General features: G+C 49.1%; 1 protein-coding gene across 3 annotated transcripts in view; it reads left to right on the top strand.

Moving 5' to 3' along the window:
* The window catches only part of fam149b1 (family with sequence similarity 149 member B1), a 73,995-nt gene extending 55,478 nt beyond the window's left edge, over positions 1-18,517 (top strand). For all 3 annotated transcript variants that reach the window (XM_078428371.1, XM_078428370.1, XM_078428373.1), the window contains 5 exons: positions 2,423-2,482; positions 8,412-8,660; positions 12,285-12,402; positions 16,056-16,181; positions 17,947-18,517. In XM_078428371.1, the coding sequence (XP_078284497.1) occupies positions 2,423-2,482; positions 8,412-8,660; positions 12,285-12,402; positions 16,056-16,181; positions 17,947-17,952 (559 nt within the window). In that variant the 3' untranslated portion in view covers positions 17,953-18,517. The remainder of the gene's footprint in view (positions 1-2,422; positions 2,483-8,411; positions 8,661-12,284; positions 12,403-16,055; positions 16,182-17,946) is intronic.
* Positions 18,518-19,394: the final 877 nt, after the last annotated feature.

Genomic DNA, 19,394 nt, shown 5'->3' with positions numbered 1-19,394 from the left:
GGATCCAGGGGCTGGCGGAATCAAGAGCTCTCGGGGCTGGCGGAATCACTGGATATGGGGAGAAGGCAGGCACAGGTTACTGGATGATCAGCCATGATCACAATGAATGGCGGTGCTGGCTCGAAGGGCCAAATGGCCTCCTCCTGCACCTATTTTCTATGTTTCTATGTTAACACTGGAGATTGATGAGAGACCTGGCAGAAGTATATAAAATCATGAAGAAACAAAAAAACACAGATGCTAGTTAATACACTAAAGAACACAAAGTGTTGGAGTAACTCAGCGGGTCAGGCAGCATCCCTGGAGAACATGGATGTGACATTTTGGGTGAAGACCCTTCTTTGGACTGATGGTAGTGGGGGAGAGAGAAGAAAGCTGAAACGGGAGAGGCATGGCCTGTGTGACATAGCGTAGTCACAAAGGCATTTAGCACACTTCCCTAAGAGACCAAGCTGAGTATAAGAATTGGAACGTCATGATGCAACTGTATAAAACATTGATTAGACCACACTTGGAGTATTGTGCACAGCTGTGGGTTTACTTTCCCTGGAGTGTTGGAGGCTGATAAATAAAATCATGAGGGGCATAGATAAAGTGAATTGTCACAGTCATTTTTCCAAGGTAGGGGAGACTAATTGTAGGGGACATAGATTTAAGGTGAGTGAGGAGAAATTTCAATCTTGAGGGGCAGCATTTTCTACGGTGTTGGTGGGTATATGGTATAATCTGCCAGAGGAAGTGTTAGAGATGGCTCCAATTTCAATGTTTGCAAGATATTTTGACAAATCTCTATGACTATTGACAGACTGTCTCCAAAAAACATCCTGGAAGCACTTGACTAAACTACCCCATGTAAGGCAGTCCCAGTCAATACTGGGAATGTTAAACCTCACTACTATAACCCTATTGGCGTTGGCTTATTATTTTCTCTGTCTGCGTGCTATCCAGTCGTATTCATACTATAAATTAGTACAATTGAGCCATACACAAGTACAACCATAAAATACCCGAGTACAGAATACAGTGTTCCCATGTTCCAGTGTAACAGTTATAGAGAAGGTCCAGTTAACAAAAAGAGTGCAAGGGCTGTATTGAGGTTGATTGGAAGATCAGGGCTACACTCTTAGATTATGCATGGTTTGTTCAGGACAAGGATGGCACGGTGGCGCAGCGGTTGAGTTGCTGCCTTGCAGCGCCACAGGCCTGGGTTCATTCTTGTTTACGGGTCCAGTCTGTGTGGAGTTTACACGTTCTCCCTGTGATCACACGGGTTTCTCCAGGTGCTCTGGTTTCCTGCCATATTCCATAGTCGTCGATTTGTAGGTAAATTGACTTAGACAATAGACAATAGACAATAGGTGCAGGAGGAGGCCATTCGGCCCTTCGAGCCAATACCGCCATTCAATGTGATCATGGCTGATCATTCTCAATCAATACCCCGTTCCTGCCTTCTCCCCATACCCCCTGACTCCGCTATCCTTAAGAGCTCTATCTAGCTTCTGTAAATTGGCCTTAGTGTGTAGGATAGAACTAGTGTACAGGGTGATTGTTGGTTGGCACAGACTCGATGGGCCGAAGGGCTCATTTCCATGCTGTATCTCTAAACTAAACTAAACGACAAATTATGATGATATTTAATTGAAATTCTCGATCATCTCTTAGTTGGAATCAAGACCCAGAGGACACAGGTTTAAGGTGAGGTGGGGACAGATGTAATAGAAACCTGAGGGGCAACGTTTTCACACATAGGTTGGTGGATGTATGGAACGAGCTGCTGGAGGAAGTAGTTGAGGCAGGGACTATCGCAGCGTTGGACAGATGCATGGATAGGACAAGTTCAGAGGGATATCAGCCAAATGCAGGCAGGTGGGACTAATGTAGCTGAGATAAGTTGGGTGGAAGGGTCTGTTTCCACGCTGTAAGTCTCTATGACCCTATCTCCACTTCAACACCATTGATGCTGACTGGGGCATGTTTAACATTGCTTTTCCTGAAGTTAATAACTAGCTCCTTCATCCTGCTAACATTGAGGGAGAGGTTGTTGTCTTGACTCCATGTTACTCAGCCCTCTCTTCCCTCCCTGTACTCTGTATCGCCATTGTTCAAGATCCAGCCCTCTACGGTGGAGTCATCTTTAAATGGAGTGAGAGCAGGATTTATTTGCACAGTCATGAGTGTGTGAGGATTATAGTAAGTAGCTGAAGCCACATCCTTGCACAGGGCACTGGTGGTGAGAATGATCGTGGAGCATGTTTTGTCACCTGCCCTCACTGATTGTGGTCTATCGGTCAGGAAGCCGAGGATCCAGTGGCAGAGGAGGATACTGACTCCAAGGTCCAGGAATTTGAAGATGAGTTTGGCTGGGATTATGCTGTTGTCGTCTATTATACAGAAGTCTGATATGGGTGTCCTTGTTTTCTAGGTGTTTCAGCAATGAATGTATGGCCAGGAAGATGCAGTCTGCCATGGACCTGTTGCGATGGTAGGTAAACGCAGTGGTTGAGGCTGTCTGAAAGGCTGGACGTAATGTGCTCTATCACCAGTCTCTCGAAGCACTTCCTGATGGTAGATGTCAGAGCATTTACCTTGCTTTTCTTTGGCACCCGGAAGACTGGTCTTCCTAAACCAAGTGGGCACTTCAGAATGGAGTCGTGAGCAGGGATGCTCTTATATTCTTCCTGTGATGGGCGGCACGGTGGCGCAGCGGTAGAGTTGCTGCTTTACAGCGAATGCAGCGCCGGAGACTCAGGTTCGATCCTGACTACGGGTGCTGCACTGTAAGGAGTTTGTACGTTCTCCCCGTGACCTGCGTGGGTTTTCTCCGAGATCTTCGGTTTCCTCCCACACTCCAAAGACGTACAGGTATGTAGGTTAATTGGCTGGGTAAATGTAAAAAATTGTCCCTAGTGGGTGTAGGACAGTGTTAATGTACGGGGATCGCTGGGCGGCATGGACTTGGTGGGCCGAAAGGGCCTGTTTCCGGCTGTATATATATGATATGATGATATGATATATGATTTGCTCCACTGATTACTGGGAATCTACATTACAATCCCAGCTAAATGACTGCCTCTGTCTTTTCTGTAGACTTTACCCATTTAGACATGCCCTTCAGAATATACTCTCCACATTATATGTAGGAAGGAACTGCAGATGCTGGTTTAAACCGAAGATAGACACAAAATGCTGGAATATCTCAGCAGGACAGGCAGTATCTCTGGAGAGAAGGAATGGGTGACATTTCGGGTCGAGACCCTTTTTCAGAAGGTCTGCAGAAGGGTCGAGACCCAAAACGTCACCCATTCCTCCTCTTCAGAGATGCTGCCTGTCCCACTGAGTTACTCCAGCATCTTGTGTCTATCTTCTCTCTACATACTGCTGCATTGCTCTCCCTAAACAGCAGTATGACTCTTCCTCCTTGCATCCTCCCATCATGCCTGAAACATCTATATTAAGCTGCCACTTCTTCCCTTCACTCACTCATGTTTCCATGATTGCAATAATTCAGAACCAAAGAATCACCAAATGCTTTTAGAACATAGAACGGCACAGGAACAGGCCCTTCAGCCCACAACATTTGTGCTAGCTGCACTGATCTCATCTGCCTGCCCATGATCCACATCCTTCTCTTCCTTGCATTTCGGTGTGCCTATCCAAAAGCCTCTTAAATGCCACTATCGTAACTGCCTCCACCATACCACCATGCAGGATTGGCAATACGTTCCTGGCCCCCACTACCCTCTCAGTAAAAACTGCTGCGCTTCTCCATGGAACCTTTCCCCTCTCGCCTCTTAGCTGTGCCGTCTGGTGTTGGACATTTCCACCCTGGGGGAGAAAGGCTCTGACTGTCTACCTTTTCTATGCCTCTCATAAGTTTAGACACTTCTATCAGGTCTCCCTTCAATCTCTGACGTTCCAGTGAAAATTATCCGTCTATCCAACCTCTCCACGAGGCTTTAGACTTTAGAGATACAGTGTGGAAACTGGCCCTTTGACCCACAGAAACCAGCGATCCCCGCACACTAGCACTGTCCTTCACACTAGGAACAATTTACAATGTTACCAAAGCCAATTAACCTACAAACCTGCACGTCGGTAGAGTATGGGAGGAAACCAGAGCACCCGGAGAAAACCCACATGGTCACAGAGAGAACGTACAAACTCCAGACAGACAGCACCCGTGGTCAGGATCGAACCGGAGTCTCTGGAGCTCTAAGGCAGTAACACTACCGTTGTAGTGCTCCACCCTAAAACCCTCTAATCCAGTAGTCTGGTCAATCTCCCCTGCACCCTCACCAAAGCTTCCACAGCTTTCCTTTTCCACAACCTTTCTTCCAACTCCCTCAATATTGACCCTTCAATCCATGCACCTTAATATGTCAACAATCTGCAAGAGTATTCCCAAACTCATTATCACATTTGTAAAATGATGACATAAATGTTGTCTCCTCAGCATCCCTTACTACCACTTGGTTCTCCTTGTTCTGGCAACATTTTATATTGACTGAGCAGGAATGTTTTGTGGAAAATACAGAGAAGTCAGAGCCATTTACTTTGGATAGACACAAAATGCTGGTCCGCTCTCTCAGCGGGACAGGCAGCATCTCTGGAGAGAAGGAATGGGTGTTGATTCGGGTCGAGACCCTTCTGCTGCCATGTCCTATGGTCTGCACAACAAACTCTTTCCCCAGCCACTGTTCCCCATCTCCCTGGCAACGGCCTGAAGCTACGCTGGTCTCCCCACAACCCCGTTGTGTTTCACCCTGAAACAAGCCACTGGTTGACAAACCGCAGCTGAATGGTCGGAGCTGTTGATCGATTGACAGCATTGATTAATGATAGTTTATTGTCACTTGGTGCAGAGATTCTTTGTTTGCATACAGTATGTAAAGGGTGCTGACAAACGTACAAAAGTATGCAATGTAGTCCATCTTCCTTCTCCCCCTCCCCCCCCCCCCCCCCCCCCCCAGTCCCTCTTAGTTCTCAGTGGCGTGTCCTCCACCGACCCCCGGCACTCACACAGGTGATGGCTCTCCCACGTTCCCACGTCCCTCCACTCTCTCCCACTCTCTCCCTCCACTCTCCCACTCCCTCCCTCCACTCTCCCACGTCCCTCCACTCTCCCACGTCCCTCCACTCTCTCCCACATCCCTCCACTCTCCCACTCTCTCCCTCCACTCTCCCACGTCCCTCCACTCTCCCACGTCCCTCCACTCTCCCACGTCCCTCCACTCTCCCACGTCCCCCCACTCTCTCCCACGTCCCTCCACTCTCCCACGTCCCTCCACTCTCCCACGTCCCACCACTCTCCCACGTCCCTCCACTCTCTCCCACGTCCCTCCACTCTCTCCCACGTCTCTCTCTCTCCCACGTCCCTCCACTCTCCCACGTCCCTCCACTCTCCCACGTCCCTCCACTCTCTCCCACGTCCCTCCACTCTCCCACTCTCTCCCTCCACTCTCCCACGTCCCCCCACTCTCTCCCACGTCCCTCCACTCTCCCACTCTCTCCCTCCACTCTCCCACGTCCCTCCACTCTCTCCCACTCTCTCCCTCCACTCTCCCACGTCCCTCACTCTTTCCCACGTCCCTCCACGCTCTCCCACTCTCTCCCACGTCCCTCCACTCTCCCACATCCCTCCACTCTCTCCCACGTCTCTCACTCCCTCCCATGTCCCTCCACTCTCTCCCACGGCCCTCCACTCTCCCACTCTCTCCCTCCACTCTCTCCCACGTCCCCCCACTCTCTCCCACGTCCCTCCACTCTTTCCCACGTCCCTCCACTCTCTCCCACTCTCTCCCTCCACTCTCCCACGTCCCCCACTCTCTCCCACGTCCCTCCACTCTTTCCCACGTCCCTCCACTCTCTCCCACTCTCTCCCTCCACTCTCCCACGTCCCTCCACTCTCTCCCACGTCCCTCCACTCTCCCACGTCCCTCCACTCTCTCCCATGTCCCTCCACTCTCTCCCTCCACTCTCTCCCACGTCCCTCCACTCTCCCACGTCCCTCCACTCCCTCCCACGTCCCTCCACTCTCTCCCACGTCCCTCCATTCTCTCCCACGTCCCTCCACTCTCTCCCTCCACTCTCTCCCACGTCTCCCCACTCTCTCCCACGTCCCTCCACTCTCTCCCACGTCTCTCTCTCTCCCACGTCCCTCCACTCTCTCCCTCCACTCTCTCCCACGTCCCTCCACTCTCCCACATCCCTCCACTCTCTCCCACATCCCTCCACTCTCTCCCACGTCTCCCCACTCTCTCCCACGTCCCTCCACTCTCTCCCATGTCTCTCTCTCTCCCACATCCCTCCACTCTCTCCCACGTCTCACTCTCTCCCATGTCCCTCCACTCTCTCCCTCCACTCTCTCCCACGTCCCTCCACTCTCCCACGTCCCTCCACTCTCCCACGTCCCTCTACTCTCTCCCACGTCCCTCCACTCTCCCACGTCTCTCTCTCTCCCACGTCCCTCCACTCTCCCACGTCCCTCCACACTCTCCCACGTCCCTCCACTCTCTCCCACGTCCCTCCACTCTCTCCCACGTCCCTCCACTCTCTCCCACGTCCCTCCACTCTCCCACGTCCCTCCACTCTCTCCCACATCCCTCCACTCTCTCCCACTCTCTCCCTCCACTCTCTCCCATGTCCCTCCACTCTCTCCCTCCACTCTCTCCCTCCACTCTCTCCCTCCACTCTCTCCCACGTCCCTCCACTCTCTCCCACGTCCCTCCACTCTCTCCCACGTCCCTCCACTCTCTCCCACTCTCTCCCTCCACTCTCTCCCACGTCCCTCCACTCTCTCCCACGTCCCTCCACTCTCTCCCACATCCCTCCACTCTCCCACGTCCCTCCACTCTCTCCCACGTCCCTCCACTCTCCCACGTCCCTCCACTCTCTCCCACGTCCCTCCACTCTCCCACGTCCCTCCACTCTCTCCCACATCCCTCCACTCTCCCACGTCCCTCCACTCTCCCACGTCCCTCCACTCTCCCACGTCCCTCCACTCTCTCCCACGTCCCTCCACTCTCTCCCACATCTCTCACTCTCCCGGTCCAGCACGGCTGAACAGCGCCCGCCAGGATCTCCCATGAAAGTGGCCGGGCATTCCACTGTCGGTGCCGACCATCGGTCACCCATGTACATATCCTTCTTCCACACCCACTCACTACAGGCCAGGGGCAATTGACAGAGGGCCAATTAACCTACAACCAACACATCTCTGGGATGTGGGAGGAAACCGGAGCACCCGGAGGAAACACACACAGTTAAAGGGCAAAAATGCAAACTCCACACAGACAGCAACCGAGGTCAGGATTGAGCCCGGCATTGTGACGCTCTGGAACAGCTGCTTCACCAGCTGTGCCACCGTGCCAACCTTGATCTGCAGACAGGTGTTTAAACTATTTCCATCACAGCAACTGGAGGATTAAAAGTCAATAAATAAACTAGGTCAGAAAATGTTAAAATCAGTAAAGCTGATCAAGAAGCTAACAGAGCATTATAAAGGTCCACCTGCTTCATTCATATCCTCTGGCAATGAATTCCACTGTCTGTATCTAATCTGGCCTCCGTGTGACTTCCATGTGTTGGCCTCCTGTATGACTGTCCCAGCAAGCTGCTCAGTGCATGGACAATCACGAGGCAGCAGTTAAAGCTGGCATTCCCCTCCGTCAAAATCCCATCCATAAATAGAATCATACCGTGTGGAAACAGGCCCTTCGACACAACTTGCCCACACCAACCAACATGTCCCAGCTACATTAGTCCCACCTGCCTGCGTTTGGCCCATGTTCCTCCAAACCTATTCATGTGCCTGTCTAAATGTTTCCTAAACTCTACGATAGTAACTGCCTCAACTACCTCCTCTGGCAGCTCGCTCCACACATTCACCACCTTTTGTGTAAAAAAAGTTACCGCTCAGGTTCCTATTAAATCTTTCCCACCTCAAATTAGACCTGTCCTCTAGTTCTCGATTCCTCAATTGGGCATTTAGCCGATCTATTCCTCTCATGATTTTGTACACCTCTATAAGATCACGCCTCATGCCCCAGCGCTCCAAGGCATAGAGTCCTAGCCTTCTCAACCTCTCCCTATTGCCCAGGCCCTCGAGTCCTGGCAATACCCGCTCTGAACCCTTTCTCTGAATAATAGAAATGACTCTGTCTGAAAGGACTCGACCCGAAACATCACCTATTCCTTTTCTCCAGAGATACTGTCTGTCCCGCTGAGTTACTCCAGCATTTTGTGTCTATCCGGTTTAAACCAGCATCTGCTGTTCCCTCCTCTGCAATATAAAAGAATATCTGGTTTAGCTTTGCTGTCAGTGAGAGACCAGGGGAAATTTGGGTTGAATGTGTGGAGGAGATGTCTGATAGATGTGTTATTGATGTCTTTTGTCATGACCTTGATTGTAGGGATCCAGTTGAGAGGCCTGTCCTGAGACCCTATTCAAGCAACAACTCTGCGAACCGATTTCCTTCCAGCCACCCGCGGGAACATGGCAGTTGTTCTGTGTTCCGCCCAGAGACATTCATCCGCCCAGAGACACCCCATTCTGCACAGAGACGCAATAACCCCCGGATACTGCACCCAATACGTTGCAGTCTATCACGCTCCCGAACTCCAGCTGGATCTAGCAATGAAGTGGTGCACGGAGTAAGGCTGTACGTATAACACGTGAAACCGTCAAGCATTAACATCTATAGTGGAAGAAAAGAACTACAGATGCTGGTACAAATCAAAGGTGTTTATTTCACAAAATGCTGGAGTAACTCAGCAGGTCAGGCAGCATCTCAGGAGAGAAGGAATGGGTGACGTTTCAGGTCGAGACCTTTCTTCAGACTGATGTCAGGGGGGCAGGACAAAGGAAGGATATAGGTGGAGACAGGAAGATAGAGGGAGATCTGGGAAATGGGAGGGGAAGAGAGGGACAGAGACAGAGGGACAGGGCCAGTACCATAGTGAGGCCCACAGGAAACTGGAGGAACAGCACCTCATATTTTGCTTGGGCAGCTTGCAGCCCAGAGGTATGAACATTGACTTCTCCAACTCTAGATAGTTCCTCGGTCCCTCTATTCCCCTCCCCCTTCCCAGTTCTCCCTCTATCTTCCTGCCTCCACCTTTATCCTTCCTTTGTCCCACCCCCCTGACATCAGTCTGAAGAAGGGTCTCGACCCAAAAAGTCACCCATTCCTTCTCTCCTGAGATGCTGCCTGACCTGCTGAGTTACTCCAGCATTTTGTGAAATAATTAACATCTATAGAGTCAAGAGAGGACATTTGTCATATACACCTGATACAAACTGGAATATTTAGCTGTTTAGAGGTACAGCGTGGAATCAGGCCCTTCAGCCCACCGAGTCCGTGCTGACCAATTTTTACCAATTAACCTACAAATCTGTACGTCTTTGGAATGTGGGAAGAAACCGGAGCGCCCGGAGAAAACGCACGCTGTCGCAGGGAGAGCGTACAAACTCCACACAGACAGCATCTGTAGTCAGGATCGAATCCGGGTCTTGGCGCTGTCAGGCAGCAACTCTACCGCTGCGCCACCGTGCTGCCCCTGAACTGGGATGAAATAGAATGGAGCAATGAAATTATTAGTGACAAATACTGTCCAGCAACTTCCAAAACTGTTGGCTCAGATTTGGTGGAGCTGCTACACCAAAGATCTTGGCATATTTTCTTTCAAATTCTCAATACCTCAATTTCTACCAATTATTTCAATGCTCCGTACTTTTCCACCGTTTCTCTGTACATTCTCTTTCCAGTTTGGAGTATTGGGTTCAGATTTCATCACCCTGTCATATGAAGGATGCCATTCAGCTGAAAAGCTGGAAAGAGTGCAGGGAAGATGTACGAGGATATTGAGGGACTTGAGGGCCTGAGCCCACAGGTAGAGGTTGGGCAGGTTAGCAGCTTTTTTGTTGGAATGCAGGAGGCTGAGGGTTAATCTTATAGAGGTGTGTAAAATCATGAGGCATAATCTTGGGCATCTCATAGCTTCTGATTGCCAATATTGTCTTATGTGGAAGGACGTGGTGGCAGCACAAGGTTTAAATGGCATTGGACAGGGTCTCAGATACGAAAGGTGCAGAGGGACATGGACCTAATGCAGGTAAATAGAATTAGCATTGATCAGCATCCTGGTCAAACACAGCAAAAGGGCCGAGCTCAGATGAAGTATCTTGGTCAGCATGAACAAGTTGGGCTAAAATGCCAGTCTCCATGCTGTGGAGCACTGAACCCATGACCGGCAGGCACCGAGTCATTTTCTGGGTGCTAAAATAGCGATTCAAATGATGTTAGGCATTGTTTTGGAAAACAGCTCGCAGTAGATCATGATGTGATGTAACAATTTGGCCCAAGTTTTTCATCAAAATTATTCTGTTTGTGTCTTAATGTTTAATTTCCTCAGTTCCTCATTCGAGTAAATTTGAGGCAATTGCCCTTACAATAAAGCAAATGTTCTCACAATATGGATTACATATGGCTTGCATATTGGGTTTTAGGTGTAATCGTTCAGCGTTTTCCCAAAGATATGCTGCTTTAATGTAATGGATAGGGGCTCTTTGGCCCACTGAGTCCGCACTGATCATCAAGCATCTGTTTACTACTGATCCTACATTGTTCTCACTTTATTCTCCCAACTTCCAACCAACTCTCCCCATATCCCAGCGCTCACTTGCACACTCGGCACGTGCACACTCGGGGCAACTCTCCCCAAATACCAGTGCTAACTTGCACACTCGGCACGTGCACACTCGGGGCACCTCTCCCCAAATACCAGCGCTCTCTTGCACACTCGGCACGTGCACACTCGGGGCACCTCTCCCCATATACCAGCGCTCTCTTGCACACTCGGCACGTGCACACTCGGGGCACCTCTCCCCATATACCAGCGCTCTCTTGCACACTTGGGGCAACCTACAGAGCCCGAGAGGCCGAGCAACTGCATGTCTTTACAATGTGGGGAATATGTGAAACACTTGGAGGAAACCGATACGGTCGCAGGAGGAACATGCAAACACCACACAGGTAGCCCTGGAGGTCAGCACTGAACCTGCGTCTATGAAGCTGTGAAGCTGGGTCTATGCAGCTCTACTATCTGTCATTGTGTCGCCTGAACTAACTTTTAAACGCTGGGTGGTACTTTACTGAAACAATCTGTAATTCATGCATTTCAACCTTTACTGTAGTTAATCTTTTACTCAAAAAATGACATTGGGGCTGGTTGAAGGCAGCTTCAGTTCACCTCATTACCTAACTGGGTCATGGTGGCTGCTGAAACCAGGTGCCAAACATTTCAGAGCGTCGCGGTGACGCAGCGGTAGAGTTGCTGCCTCACAGCACCAGGGACCGGGTTCCATCGTGACCACGGGTGCTGTCTGTACGTAGTTTGTGCGTTCTACCCGTGACCTGCGTGGGTTTTCTCCTGGTGCTCTGGTTTCCTCCCACACTCCTAAGACGTACAGGTTTGTCGATAAATTGGCTTTGGTAAAATTGTAAATTGTCCCTAGTGTGTGTAGGATAGTGCTACTGTGCGGGGATCGCTGGTCGGTGTGGACTCGGTGGGCCGAAGAGCCTGTTTCTGCACTGTATACCTAAACTAAGCTGCTCCACTCTTCCTGGGGACCATGGTGCGATACGAAACGGTAAAACTTTATTCATCCCCAGAGAGAAATTGGTCTGTCGCCAGTTCACAAAGGTTCTCGATAAACGTGAAATTAAAAGTGAAAACAAAAGGAAAAAGACAAGTGACTATTGTCTGGCTGCCGTGTGCACAGAGCCTTCACCGCAATACATGAACAAACAAACACAGACTTATCCCCTGGGCAGAGGATTCTAAACTTGAGTCCCCGCCCCCCTTACCCTTACCCACACCTGGTTCCCCTTTGTTCTCCCACCTTCCCCCATGGTCCCCCCACGCTGGGTCCCCATGTTTTCCCTCCCCCCCTCACGCTCATCGACTGTTGATCGCGGGTCGATGGCGAGCCCACCCCACTGTCGAGGCTCACGCTCCCACAGAGGCGTTCGCTGCCACCGCCGCCACTCCTTCCTCCCCGACGGGCCTTGCCGCCCAGCTTGTCCAGTGAGTCGGTACTACCAGGGCGCGTTGCGGTCGATGGCGCAGTTGTTCGGCGGGTGGATCGGGCCCACGAGGCTCCCAGGACATTCCCACTGAATGTGGTGCTGGGCTGGTCCAGAAATGTGCTGAACTCAGCCAGCAGAATTAGCAAATAACAAACTCAAGGAATCAACGTTAATGTCTTCTTTCTTTGGACATAGGCAGAGTGCCAGGGATTGCCTGTCTGCCTCCACGTGGTCTCTCAGACACAACACCCTGCTGCCACCGATCGGCAGCTCGGATACGCACGCAGCTGCAGCATCACCAGAACCTCTACAGGTACTTGCAGTATACAACCAACAGAGCCAGCACTGCTACTGCTGAGGCACGGCAGCTAGCTATGTCATTCAAACCAGTGACAATCATACATCATACACATGTGCTCACTGCGAATCACACATAGACACACATGTGCTATGTGTGAATCATGCAATGCACATGTGCTTAGTGTGAATCATGCATATCAATGATACTTTATTGTCCCATGTATCTGGGTTCAGTGAGATGCTTTGTTTGTGTACAACCCGGTGAAATCGTACAGCAGACCTTGCCTACGCAGTACACTAGTCACCACAGTGGTATCTTTAGCCTGCCGCTGCAAGCTGCAAGCAGACCCCCGCTGCCCCCCCCCCGCCCTCCGTTCTCTGCTCGTGTGCTCACTGTGATCTATAACTATGAAGTCCTCACCTCTTGATAATGTGAAACTTTGCATTGCCCTGAATAATCTGAAACTAGAATTTGAACCTATTTCCCGTGCTGGGACAGAGTCTGTGCACTACAGTGTGGCAGCTTGAGAGACCCAAGTTCAATCTTGACCTCAGCTGCTGTCTGTGTGGAGTTTGCATGTTCTCACTGTGATGGCGTGGGTTTCCTCCAGGTGGCCTATACATTTCTCCCAGTATGTGCATGAGTGACAGAATGTGGGGAATGTTTGTGAAAATGTGAGGTGAATGAAACCTGGGATTCGTGTTGGATTAGTGCAAATGGATGGCTGATGTTAATGAGCATAACACATACAGGTAACCCCAATCTACTATAACCATACACTTACTTCTTCTAAACCTACAGCCACCAAGCAGTTGATCATCTGAACTGTCTGCTTGTTGCGATTGATAATATGATGCAGTTATGCACTTTCCAATGAAAAGTTGAGATTATCATGCCTGTTTCTCAGTTTAGTTCACTTTAGTTTAGAGTTACAGCGCAGAAACAGGCCTTTCGGCCCACCGAGTCTGCATTGACCAGTGATCCTCACATGTTAACACTATCCTACACTAGGGACTACATTTATACCAAAGCCAATTAACCTACATACCTGTACGTCTTTGGAGTGTGGGAGGAAACCAAAGATCTCAGAAAAAACCCACGCAGGTCACAGAGAGAACGTACAAACTCCATACAGTCAGCACGTGTAGTTATGATTTACCGCGGGTCTCTGGTGCTGAGACGGCAACTCTACCGCTGCGTCGCCATGCCACCCCTTCTATTGACATTGTGATTGTACGAGCGAGAGTGTGGGAAATATGACAGACATCAGCATGACAGACACAAAAAGCTGGAGTAACTCAACGGCACAGGCAGCATCTCTGGGTTTCAGGTTGAGAACCCGCACCAGCATGGTGCCTGGAGTGGAGGACTGTATTAATGCGGTGGGATTGGATCAGCTGGGCTTGTTTACCCTGGAGTAAAGGCTGGGGGGTGATCTAATGAGGGGCCTAGACGGGAGAGATGGTGAATCGTTTTCCCACAGGAGAAGCAACTAAACACGATGCCAGCTTCAGCACCTGGGTGGTGCCATGGCAGAGACCATGGAGCAATGGCTGGAAGCCATCCAAAGTCTTTGTGTCTATGTGGAGTCCCACACTGATCCAACCTGAGCTCTGTCTCTGTCAACTGGGGATAGATTGCAGCTGGACACAGCATGGGAGTAACTCAGCAGCATCTCTGGAAAGTATGGCTAGGTGACATTTTGGGTCGGGACCCTTCTTCACACCCATAACGTCACCTATCCATGTTCTCCAGAGATGCTGCCTGACCCATTGAGTTACTCCAGCACTTTGTGTCCTTTTGTGTAAACCAGCATCTGCAGTTCCTTGTTTCTATAGATAGCAGCTCACTGGAAAAGGACTGCTCTTTCAGAATGGTAAAATGTTACCCGGGACCCTCTGCAGCATGGGTTTTCACACTGATCGGAAGGACATGCTTGTGAAACTAAATTCCAGATTTAATAAATGACTTTAATGTAAGTTCTCAACTCCTGCGGTGAAACTTGCAAATTGTGCCTCTGGATTATTTACTGCTTTCTGGGTTACCAATCAGGTAGTTTCACCACCGTGCCACCATTCTTGATTTTAACAAAACATTTGACAAAATCCCAAGTATAAGATTGTGGAGAAAGTAAGAGCCTATGGAATCCAAGGGAAAGTGGCAGATTGGTTTGAAAATTGGTGCCGCGAGAGAGAGCGAGACTGCCAATAGACAATAGACAATAGACAATAGGTGCAGGAGTAGGCCATTCAGCCCTTCGAGCCAGCACCGCCATTCAATGCGATCATGGCTGATCACTCTCAATCAGTACCCCGTTCCTGCCTTCTCCCCATACCCCCTCACTCCGCTATCCTTAAGAGCTCTATCCAGCTCTCTTTTGAAAGCATCCAACGAACTGGCCTCCACTGCCTTCTGAGGCAGAGAATTCCACACCTTCACCACTCTCTGACTGAAAAAATTCTTCCTCATCTCCGTTCTAAATGGCCTACCCCTTATTCTTAAACTGTGGCCCCTTGTTCTGGACTCCCCCAACATTGGGAACATGTTTCCTGCCTCTAATGTGTCCAATCCCCTAATTATCTTATATGTTTCAATAAGATCCCCCTCATCCTTCTAAATTCCAGTGTATACAAGATGATCAGTCTGAAGAAGGGTCTCCACCCGAAACGTCACCCATTCCTCCTCTCCCGAGATGCTGCCTGACCTACTGAGTTACTCCAGCATTTTGTGAATAAATACCTTCGAAGTGAAGATGAATGTGAATGTTTCCAGGTTGTCAGCAAGGGTAATTTTCTTTGGAACACAGGACACCTGGGATATTATATTTGGGTAGGATGAGCAGTCTGAAGAAGGGTCCTGACCCGAAATGTCACCCATACCTTCTCTCCAGATATGCTGCCTGTCCCATTGAGTTTACTCCAGCATTTTGTCTCTACCTACGATGAGCAGTTTTGTCTTATTTCCCCAGTGAAGGACAATGACTACGGGACAAGGATTTAAACGAGAATACAAAGTGCCGGAGGAACTCAACAGGTCATGCAACATCTGAAGATGAAATGAGATGTTTTGACATTACTGGGCTAAATCATCACAGACTGACAGTCGATTCAAGTAGATTAGGTGAGAGATTAGAGAAGAGGGCAGCACGGTGGCGCAGCGGTAGAGTTGCTGCCTCACAGCGCCAGAGACCCGGGTTCCATCCTGACTACGGGTGCTGTCTGTACGGAGTTTGTCTGTTCTCCCTGTGACCGCGTGGGTTTTCTCCGGGTGCTCCGGTTTCCTCCCACACTCCAAAGACGTGCAGGTTTGTGGGCTGATTGGCTTTGGTAAAGATTGTAAATTGTCTCTAGTGTTAGTGTGCCGGGATTGTTGGACGGTGCGGACTCGGTGGGCCGGTGGGCCTATTTCCACACTGTATCTCTAAAACTAAAACTAAAACAAATTAGAGAATACTTCGTACATAATGATTATCAGGAGTGGTATTTTCGGGAGCTGGAATGATGTGAGGTATTGCAAATGTAGACCTGTGGCATTCAGGAAGAATGAAAGGCTTAATGCAAAAGATTGTGAGAGAGATACAAGTAATTCATGGGACCTGGTCACAGTCAGCAGGATGGGGAATACTGACAATAATAGGCAATTAATTATTGTATTTTTTCCAATAGAAAATCCAAATACATTCAAACCGAATTGAGAATGCAGTTAGAGATGAAGCAAGCCCTCTACCTCCAAAGGACAGATTCTTTAGTAACAAATACTTTACCCGGCCAAAAACCACACACACATTTCGGGTAAGGAGGCATGCAAGAGTTAAGAAGTGGATGGGTGAGATATGCCAACTATAATGTTCATCATTCACCGCGTGCATGGTACCAATGAAATAACAGGGGAGCTGTCATTCTCTCCACTGGTCCCAGGGTCGGATCAAGTGCATCATTGGACCCCGTGGGAAGCTGAGGAAGTCATTGTGAAGGCCTTTGCTGATGTATTTGCATCATCTTGAGCAACACAAATCCAGAAATCGGAGGCGCAAAGGGACTTGGGAGTGCTGGTGCAGGATTCCCCAAAAGTTCATCTGCAAGTCAAATCAGTAGTAAAGAAAGCAGACTCAATGCTAGCATTTTTGTCGAGAGGGCTTGTATACAAAAACAGGGATGTAATGTAGAGGCTCTATAAAGTGCTGGTAAGGCCGCATTTGTAATATTGTGAGCAATTTTGGGCCCCATTTCTGAGGAAGGATGTGCTGACGATGGAGAGGGTCCAGAGGAGGTTTATAAGAATGATCCCAGGAATGAGTGGGTTAACCTATGATGAGCTTTTGTCGGCACTGGGCCTGTACTCGCTGGAGTTTAGAAGATTGAGGGGGGACCACATTGAAACTTACAGAATAGTGAAAGGCCTGGATAGAGTGGACGTGGAGAGGATGTTTCCACTAGTGGGAGAGTCTAGGACCAGAGGACACAGCCTCAGATTAAAGGACGTTCTTTTCGGAAGGAGATGAGAAAAAATGTATTTAGTCAGAGGGTGATGAATCTGTGGAATTCTTTGCCACAGAAAGCTGTGGAGGCCGTCAGTGGATCATTTTAAGGCAGAGATAGATAGATTCTTGATTAGTACCATGTGTTAGAGGTTATGGGGGGAAGGCAGAAGATTGGGGTTTGGAGGTAGAGATAGATCAGCCATGATTGAATGGGGAAGTAGACTTGATGGGCCAAATGGCCTAATTCTACTCCTATTCCTTATGACCTTATGAAAAAGACATACATGGATAGGAAGGGTTGAGAGCACACTGAGCCAAATGCAGCCAAATGGGACTAGCCCAGAATGCCAACTTGGTCGGCATGGAGAAGTTGGGACAAAGGGTCTGTTTTTGCTCTCTACAGCTCTGTGGCTCGATGATACCAAGTGATAGGAGCTGTTGAAGAGAGGGTGAGATCCAGCCGTCACGGCCCCATGAGGCAGCAAAGACCGACCTGACCACAAACCCTCTCGGCAATTATTCCTGATTATAAAGTCTTCAGAGAGGACAGCACATGGACCCGGTACTTTGGGAAGGGAATAAGCTTATCTTTAAAATGATGAGGGTGATAGTTAAATCTAGACACTTTTGAAGTTACATCCTGTAGGTCGATGTAAGACTGCGTGCGGGTGAGTTGGGGAGGTGGGTGAGGAATGTGTGGAGTGTGTGGGGTGTGGGTGAGGCAGCTTTCCCCAAGGCAGCGTGGTGCAGATGGAGTGGATGGTGGAGAGGCAGGCTGTGTGTCAAGCTGGAGGGGGCAGCTCAGCCGAGTGGAAGCAGCATCCCGTGCTTAGTGGGTGTGTGGAGAGTGGCTCCAGTCCAGTGCCCCGGCTCCCACACTGGATCTGGAGCCACGGATTGGCAAGGCTGAGGACTCTGCTCTGTTTAATGTTAGTGTAGAGACATTAGAGGGGGGTGTGAGCAGCACATTCTGCTGGGTCACTAATTAATGGGAACGCCCGTCTCATTGTTGAATGGTGCAAACACAAGTACAATTATCTTGTGAGTAATCATTCTGTTTTCCATTCCATCACCAGCTCTAGTCTCTGCACAAACTGCCTGCTGAAACAGAATGGATGGACTGGGATGTTACAGTCACCACTCAGGTGAAGCCCCCCACCACTGCCCTGAGACCAAGGTGCCTGATCTCCCCTCGTCCCAACACTGGCTGTGTCAGACGCACTGCAGGAGCATCGCTGGCAGCCATTGTCTCCCACTACAATGAGCTGATCAGGCTGGCTGCTCTCTCACACTCAACCTGCCATTCATATTTGACACTTTGTAAAGAGCACAGAAACATGCAGATGAAGCTAAGATACAAACTGTGATATCATTCAAGGATTTATAATCTGTTATCCTTAGGGCTTGAATAATTTGGTTTTAACTAACTTAAAAGCCATAAAATAACTGTTCCACACCTCTGAAGGCCAAATGGATTAAAAAAAAAAATCCAGTATGTTGTGTCAAGAGTGGAGAATTGACGATTTAATTCACTTTCTTTATGAATGTCACAAACGGTTTTATAGGTGGGCATGTGACAAATATGTGAACATATCGCTAAGGGTGGTGTTGGTGATCACCTGGTGATTGGTGGTATTTTGTAATAAAGTGAGATTGGATATGCTAGTGTTGTCATTATTACTGAATTAATATTACTTGCATTAAAACACCAGACTTTGCCAAACACGAATAGAAAACGGAATAACCTCACATTGAACAAATTGTAAAAATATTAAGAATTCATAATATCTTTAAATATTTAGAACATTGAACAGCACAGCACAGGAACGGGCCCACAATGTTTGTGCCGAACATGATGCCACATCCAACTGATCTCATCTTCCTGCACATGATCCATATCCCTCTATTCCCTGCACTTGTGTGTGCCTGTCTAAAGGCCTCTTTAACAACACAATCATATCTGCACCGCCAGCCCAGACACAATGTTGCAGGCTCCCACCATCCTCTGTGGAAATACTTGCCCACCCACCCCCATGAAGCTTTCCTCCCCTTACAGCTATGCTCTCCAGGGATGGACATTTCCACCCTGTTTCTGACTGTCTACCCTATCAATGCCTCTCATAATATACTTCTATCAAGTCTCCCCTCAACCTCTAACGTTCCAGAGAAAATGTTTGAGGGACATCAATCTACAAATATAAAATGTGTTTTATTTTGGAACACGAAACTTGCCAAGCTCAAATTACTGTTTAGGCTGCAATTAAAAACAGTTCAGACTATTTTCCAATGAGTGATTTATAAATCCCTAAAGTCCTTGCCACTTCACTCATTACATGGAGAGGTTGATGATGTAGTATACCCTGCCAGGATCAGAGAATCACTGCTCTTAGTTTCCGTGTTTTCATGTGTAGTTATGCACATAGAACATCAAACAGCACAGCACAGGAACAGGCCCTTTGGCCCACAATGTCTGTGCTGAACATGATGCAAAGCCAAACTCTTACCTACACATAATCTATATCCC

Source organism: Rhinoraja longicauda, chromosome 35 (assembly GCF_053455715.1).
Source record: "Rhinoraja longicauda isolate Sanriku21f chromosome 35, sRhiLon1.1, whole genome shotgun sequence".
Taxonomy (NCBI): domain Eukaryota; kingdom Metazoa; phylum Chordata; class Chondrichthyes; order Rajiformes; family Arhynchobatidae; genus Rhinoraja; species Rhinoraja longicauda.
This window is presented reverse-complemented; position numbering and strand designations above follow the sequence as displayed.